The 8098-nt window shown below is 45.5% G+C and overlaps 1 protein-coding gene across 3 annotated transcripts in view; it reads right to left on the minus strand.

The window, feature by feature from the left end:
- The window catches only part of GABRA2 (gamma-aminobutyric acid type A receptor subunit alpha2), a 121511-nt gene extending 114344 nt beyond the window's left edge, over nucleotides 1–7167 (minus strand). Inside the window, exons 1-3 of one of the 3 annotated variants that reach the window (XM_041723901.1) lie at nucleotides 7062–7167; nucleotides 6123–6200; nucleotides 3385–3500 (exon numbers count right to left, since the gene is read on the minus strand). In XM_041723901.1, the coding sequence (XP_041579835.1) occupies nucleotides 3385–3500; nucleotides 6123–6193 (187 nt within the window). In that variant the 5' untranslated portion in view covers nucleotides 6194–6200; nucleotides 7062–7167. Of the gene's footprint in view, nucleotides 1–3384; nucleotides 3501–6122; nucleotides 6332–7061 lie in introns of those variants that run through there. The other 2 variants (XM_041723900.1, XM_041723903.1) reach the window with 2 other exon arrangements.
- Nucleotides 7168–8098: the final 931 nt, after the last annotated feature.

Below are 8098 nucleotides of genomic sequence, written 5' to 3' on the forward strand. Positions count from 1 at the left end.
ACTCAGTTTGATATATTACATTTGAATCAAACCCATTTTGTCCTTATTAATTTCTGGGACATACTGCTGCAAGTAATCTCCTTGGACTTTCTATTTGAAATGACGTATGAACATGTAGGCTAAGAATATTGGATGCAGAAGTAATAATCATTTAACGTACAAGAGTACATTTAGAAAGGTTTTTAGTCTTTTAGGTATTGTTCCTTATTCTCTACCATATGCCAGTCACTGTGCTAAATTCTTTGCATATATCACTGTCTTTAATATGCAACGAACGCTTTAAGAATAGTATGAGTAATCATACTTTAGGATGACAGATGTGGACCTAGACAGGCTGAGTCTTTAAAGGTCACAGGACTGCTCAGTACCAGAGCTGGGATTTTACCAAAATCCCCACAACCTGAAGTTCGGTAGGTCTTCGCTACGCTACTCACTTCCTGCAGCATGATGCCTAACATCAACATTTCCAATTAAAATGTCAGCTAAATATGAGGAGCCCCATTTTATGGATGATCAACTGGTCATAGAAAAGTTAATCAAGCAAGCAACATTTATTTGGTGGCCACAATATGCAAATAAATATTGAGTCCCTGAGAGCACAGAGAATTTATGATACAATATCTTGCCCCCACGAGCTTACAATCTTGTTAAGGGAACAAGAGACACACAAAAAGGTGATAAATAATCCAAGATAGCACATACTAGATTCCGAATGAGAGACAGAGCCCACAACCACTGAAGAAATCCAACAGAGAGAAGACTGAATCTTCGTGTTTCAACACAATCAAGAAAGATCTTTACTAGAGGACCAGGGTTGAGGTGGTCTTTATAGAAAAGGAAGGGTTTCAGTCATCAGAGAGGAAGAGAATAGTACTTCCAGGGAGAGGAAATAATACAATCAAAGGCCAAGGAAGCAGATATGATGGATTATCAAGAGAAAACAAACAAATGTGTTTGAAGTACAAAACGAACGGGAGGAAAAATCAAAATGAAGCCTGAGAAGTATAAAATAGAAAACCTTAACTGGCAAATGAGGAATCTAAGGGAGGAGGAAAGAACTAGATTTTTGTTGAATTGCTACTATGTAGCACCAGCTTTGTATACACTTTTTGTTTATATAATTCTCTCAACAATCCTATAAGGCAGAAAGGTAGGTATATCATGACCGTTTTATGTTTTTTTGTGAATTTTGTTTTATTTTATTTATTCATGAGAGACACACACACACACACACAGATGCAGAGACACAGGCAGAGGGAGAAGTAGACTCCATGCAGGGAGCCCGACTTGGGACTCGATCCCAGGACTCCAGGATCACGCCCTGAGCCGAAGGCAGACGCTCAACTGCTGAGCCACCCCGGCATCCCAATGACCATTTTAGATGAAAGGAAACAGAGATTATCTGCCCAAGACACAGCTTTGTGAGTGGATGGAACAGAAGCTCACCTGGATCTATATCCCTTCTACTACCTTTTTCTATTCCTGCCCCCTGGGAACCAATGAAGATATCCCCTATTCCTGGGGATATCTATCCCCTATTCCTGGGGAACCAATGAAGATATATGATCAAAAAAAAAAATGAGAGAGAGAGACAAGCATATGGAAAGCATCATAAGAATAAAAGAAAACTGATCTGATTGGGAAATATTAGCATATGTCCGATATCAGAGAAGGACTGGGGAAGGAAGACACTAGACAAGAAAAGCCACTTAGTTTACTACATTAACCAAAATAACATAGTGACGAGGACCCATATTTGAGTGGTTACAATGGAAGTAAAAAAGAATGTAAGAGATATTACAAAAGAAATATGAAGAGCTAAATGGCATGACCCACATCTTGAAATAGGTAGTTTCTACTCTCCTGCCACATACCCTCAGGTACAGATATTTTCCCTAAAAACTCAGACACAAAACCCAAGGCCTAGCTCAGATATAAAGACTTTATTTTATTAAAAAATAGAATCTATGACTTAGGAAAAATATCTGCCTCAGTGCAATCCACCTCTTAAACCACCATCATGAATTATGACAGACTCTTGCTTCTACAGTAGGAGTTTGGCAATAGTTCATTGTCATATGCTAACGTGGAGAGTGATTCCTTATATTCATGCTCATTAGACATATTCATTACTAAAGAAATATTATCTTCCATTTAGTTTTTCCTTTTAGAAAACTAAGTGCATATTAAGCAATTGGATCTGCTCTGAATGATACAAGGAGACATATTTCTGAATATTATCCCCCCCCACCACCATCCCATCCCGGACTTCTCTTAAAATGAGATATATGTCTCAGGGATTCCAGTAAAAACTAACAGCATTAAACGGCAGATTACTTAACAACAAGTTGGGTCTTTTCTGACTTTTTCTGACTCCTGGACAATCCAAACCACACACTGGAAAATATACCTAGAATTAACCACCACCTATATTTTTCAAAGAAAGTATTTGCATAAATATCTAGTATTCGCATACACATCTTTACAAGAAATTTCACATTACAAAGTTGCCAGCCTAGCAACAACCTGGCTAACTACTTAAATCTTTGATTAGTATCATGTAGTACATCATCGTAGTATCATGAGTAACTATGCTGATTCAGAATCCTTTAGGAATTATACACCTACTTTACCTTCACCTAAACTCCTTAGTATCACCTACCTAAGGATAATCAGAGGATAGTTAAAATTTAACATAGTAAAAAAAATTAACTTTTTAGCCAAGCCTAATTACCTTTATCTTTGTGGATAAAGATAGATTTGTTTTTCTGAGTTAAAAATTAAGATTTAAATTTGAAATCAAACTGTGCCACAGTCCAATACATTTAGGCCTACAGCTAATGCATAGCTAAGACGTTTTGAAAGTTTCAAGAATGCCAAACCTGGGCTACATTTTAGAAATATCATGTGCATGTGTAAAGAAATATCATCATAGAAGCCTAGACTTTGTATTTGTTGAAATACAACCCAGATACTCTTTTTTAACGTGTCTCAACTCTTCATATCTGTACTGCGGTGAAATAGGCACCTATAAATGTGAAGATACTACACAAGCACAGCTGCCCAGCAACGTTTCATTTTAATATCATTTAAGTTTGAAAAACTTAGCCATCATAAATAAATTAAGAACTCTTCATGCAGAAAGTCTGGGCTCTATGTGACTTCAGGCATTCTTAAAAAAACATGTTAAATACATTGTGTGTGTGTAAACGGAATCCCAAATAATGTTTATTTCATTATTTGGGATTATACCTCACTCTCTATTATCTATGGTTTTTTAATACACGCATCCATCTATAAAATGTATGAACATGTGAATATTACTCTTAACTTTTAAAAGCATTATATTTCATCAGAGCTTAAAAAAAGTAAAACTACTTTTACCTCCCAGTCCTGGTCTAAGCCGATTATCGTAACCATCCAGAAGTCTGTCTAGAATTCTTGTAAAGATGGTAATGTTATTTTTAGCCTCATCTTCTTGGATGTTAGCCAGCACCAACCTAAACAGATAATTTTACAAGCTGATATATTTATATATATTCACATACGTATACACATACATCTGTGTGTTGCACAAGTGCCAACATACTCTTCTTCCTTGGTTTGAATTTAAAGTCTCTCTAAACTATTAGGGGCCACCCATTTTTCTCCTTTTATCACTTCTACAGATGCCAGCATGTCTAGGGAGGAGATAAGCCGTTGAAAATGGACACTGAATACCAGATTATCAGAAAGTCTGACGTTAAAATGTCAGGTTTTCTACCATTTAGCATTCAGTGTGGAGTATTCATTTTTTCGAAAAGCCATCCCCTCGACTATATACTATGATTGTAGATGATCAGACGCAGACACTACTAGCAATGTTGTTCTGCATCAAGAAAGGTACAATAACCCAAACGACTCCTGGAGTAACACCTGGGCAGCCTGAATATTAACTGGAAAATAAACTGGCTCCTTGGAGGCAGAAGATTTCCCTATCTTCCTTTTAAGTGCCTTTCTTTTTTTCTTTATGTCATTTTTCTCTTTTTAAAGCACGATTATTTCCTTACTTAGGGTATACCTCCACCCAATGGCCAAGTGCAATATAGACATCGGGGAAACTCCACTGGCTGTCTTCCAGGCTCCACTGAAGCCAGGCAGTGGAGGTGGGCTCTGGAAGGAGCAGTGGCGCACACACAGCTGCAGGGAGCCTGGGAGGAGTCCCCCTCCTGACCGGCCTCTGAGGAGAGCCACGGGGGTTGCCTAAAGATTAAAATGCCTAACTACTTTGGTGTGTACGTGATAAATTTGCAAAAAGAACAACTGGTCTTAAAATATCGCCAGAAGAGGGTTAGAAACAGTGATTTTCTCCATTATTTCTCCATCAGAGAGCCAGAGACCTGATTTTGTGACATCCAGCAATTTGGTGCAGAAGCAACTGGATGCATAAAACAGAATGTCCCTTTTCACTGCCATTTTTTTTTTTCCCTAGAATGATTCAGAGATTTAAATTACTGGCCCAAAAAAAGAATCATTTATATAATAGAATAAAATACTGGCATGAGCATTACTGGTCAAATATAGAACAGAAAACTAGTAGAGCGAAATAGGGTTTAACACCGAGGATCCTCAATGGTTATTAATTGACCATGGGGTGTTCAGTCCCTTAAAATCAAAGATCATGCGTAACTGCATTCTGATCAAGGTGCATTGGATACAATATCATTGATAGAGTCTATTTGCATTTAAATGACTACACGGTAACTAAAAATAGTCATGATACATTTAAAAAAATGGGCAACCAACTTCAAAGGAATGTTGTCTTCAGGGCAGAGAAAATATTAAACCACTGATATAAAGGTAAACATTTAAAAATTATGTAAGCAAATCAGTTCATCAAAACCCCAGCACCAAAAGTTTCTATATTACCTTCGGCTAATCTTAAAACCAATCACTATGATAATCATAAAGTTCCACATAGAGGTTTTCACTGAAAAGTGTTCTTTAGTCACGTGTCATACTCTTTTTTTTAAATCCAATATTAAGATGTTAAATGAGGAGCCAATTTTCAATTAAAAACAAGCCCTAACGAAGAGATTCATTCTGAATTCTAGAAAGTATCTTCATAGTCTGACAATTCCTCGGACAGGAAAATGAAAAATGAAAAGAGAAATGAAAATAGTAAAGACATAAATTTATAATGAATGGTTACATGAACATCCTTGTATCTCTTGTATTTGAAGTCCTCTGATATTTTGAAAATCGTATCAAAATTTAGATAATAAAAATGCCCACTGATGCTACAAATCAGAAAAGACTACAAATAAGATGGTGTTATTGAAAGCAATAAAAATTAATTGCATGTTTGTAGAACACAGGCAAAACAAAAGTAGTTACACGTTTAAAATAAGCACTATTCATGACAGTCACCATTTTAGGAATAAAAGAACTCTAACTCAATAATACGAAAAGTTGATTAATAAATCAGGCTTTTGTTTTATTGTTTGTGATTATGAAGTTGTATACTACCTCCACCTAGAGGTTAAAGACTCACACATCCTTTGGGTTCTCTATGTGGACTAAAAGAGCCAAAACCACTAAAATAAAGAAAAAGAAAGAAAGAAAGGAGGAAGGAAGAAAAAAAAAAATAAGTTAATCAAATCCTTTTAGCTTGTGCTTATACATTTGGCTTTAAAAAAAAAAAAAAACCTGCTGGCTATTTTACTGAATTTTGGTGTTATTATAAACGCATATAACTTAACCACTTCAATCCCTTGTAAAAAAAAAAAAATGCCATTCAAAGGATATTCTTTTCTTAGGTGCTTTTCCTTTCTTTCCAAGGAAACGTTTCTGATCACTTTGGCATTTTATCACCAAAAAGACACGAAGCGGTGAACTTTTTTATAGCCTCTGCGACTTCACAGTTCAATTTTCTGATACAACCTTTCTTCACCTAGAACGGACTCCTCAAAATACTTCAGCTTCTCAAAGGCCACCCCAGCCTGGAACCGCATTCCAAAAAAAAAAAAAAAAGAAAGAAAAGAAAAACAAACAAAACAAAACAAAACAAAACAAAACAAAACAAAACTACACACCCTTCACCCTGAATCTAAAAAGTCCAACCCAAGGAACAGACGTCTCACCTGGCCGGGTCCCACAGCAGGACAACCAGCAGCAGCAGCCGCATGTTGTAGGTGTCGGATGTCGCCTTCATTGCCGCTCTTCGCAAAGCCATGCAAGGGGGAGAAAAAGATACACTTAAGATTACATCCCGTTCCGCAGCCCGAGAGCCCCCAGAGGATGCCGGTTCAATTGAGAATCGGAGTGAAAGCTGCAGGATTATTCCCACGGAGCAGCGTAAGGTGTGAGGATGGGGGGGGGGGGGGGGAGGGAGGAGCAGGTGCGGGCGGGGGAGGGGGTCTGGTCTGCCCTTCTCTTCCTTTCTTTTTCTTCTTCTTCTTTTTTCTTTTTTGTTCCTTTTTGTTCTTTTTTCTTTTTTCTCTTTTTCCCCCCTTTTTTTTGTCTTTTTTTTTTTTTCTGTCCTGACGGCAGGATGACCAAATGCTCCGACTTCGCACTGGCCCCAGCCCGGTCCGTGGTGGGCGGACTGTCGAGCTGGCACACGCGCGAGGGCGACACGCGGGACCGCGAGCGGACGTGGGGGCCGCAGAGGGGACCGGCCGGGAGCGCGGGGGGAGGCCGCGCAGGGGGGTCCCCGGGCGCCCCCCGCAACCCCCGCGGCCAGCCCCCTGGTCGGGCTGCGCTGTCCCCGAGGCCCCGCGGCCCGCCGGCCCGCCCCCCGCCTCCAGCAGCGCCCCCCTGCCCGAGGCCCCGGCTCCCGACCCACGCGCGTGACAGCCGCCCCCGAGCCGCGGAGCGCGAGCCGCGGGGAGCGCCAGCCCGGGGTGCAAAGTTGAGCACTGCACAAGCGCCTGCCCGTACTTGCAGATCCGCTCCGGGCCAGGACGCCCCGAGGGGGCTTGGGTTCTGGGCTCTTTTTTTTTTGCAATGAGCTGGGGACGCGGCGGCGCCCGGACCCGCCGGGGTGGGGGGGGGGGTGGGGACCGGCGCGGCGACCTTACCTGCAGCGGCAGGCGGGCTCGGCGCTCTGCTCCCCGGCCCCGGTCCGAGCGGAAGGGAAACTTGAGCGCGAGCGGGAGCGGGAGCGGGAGCGGGAGCGGGAGCGGGAGCGGGAGGGGAGCGGGGAGCGAGCCGGCGACTGCAGCAGCCGAGCGAGCGGGAGCGGGAGCCGGAGCGGCGGGCGGAGGGCGGCGGGCGGCGGGCGGAGGGAGGCGGCGGAGGGAGGCGGCGGAGGGAGGCGGCGGAGGGAGGCGGGGGCGGCCGTAGTGGCGGGGGGGGGCGGGGGCGGGGGGCGGGGCGCGCGGGCCGAGCGGGCACGAGCCCCACGCCTGGAGGGGCGGAGCCAGGCCGCGGGCAGGGCCGCCGAGCTCCCCCGCGGCGCAGGGACCCCCCCCCGCCCCCCCCGCCGCGGGGAACCGCCCGCTGCTCCCCGCACCTGCACCTGCGGCGGCTCCCCGGGGCGCCCCGAGCGCTGCTGCCCGCCCCCCGCCCCCCCGCGGGGCGCCCCGAGGCCTCCAGGGTGCGGGGGGCCGGGGTGGGGGCCGCTGCGCAGTCGGGAACGCGGACACCCGTACGGCCTCGCTCCCCCGCGCTGCACCTGCCCTGGCTCCAAGGGAGGGGCCACCCCCGCTGGAGGGAGGGCAGGAGGGCGGGACCCGGGCAGCCCCCTCCCCCGCCCCGGGTCACCGGGCGCGTCCACGCGGGACCGAGTCCCCCGCGCGCTGCGTGGAAGCAGCGGGAAGTTTCTTGGGTTTCCCGAGCCCCGTTGGGTGCGCCGCTCGGTCCTCCAGGCTCCTGCCGCCACCGGGACCGGGGCCCCGCCGAGCCCCAGGGCTGCCGACGCCCCCCTGGCGGCCCAGCGAGCCGGTTCGCAGACCGCGTGCCCCGCCCCCCCGCCCCGGGGGCCCTCAGCCGCGCTTCCCCCGCGGCGTCCTCCCCGCGTGATGGTCGGACCGGCCAACAAAGATCTACAAAAGTTTACCTGCCGCCCCCTGCACCCCTGCACCCCACCCCCTGCACCCCTGCACCCCTGCCCGGT

The sequence above is a fragment of the Vulpes lagopus genome, chromosome 12 (assembly GCF_018345385.1).
Source record: "Vulpes lagopus strain Blue_001 chromosome 12, ASM1834538v1, whole genome shotgun sequence".
In the NCBI taxonomy this organism is placed as follows: Eukaryota; Metazoa; Chordata; class Mammalia; order Carnivora; family Canidae; genus Vulpes; species Vulpes lagopus.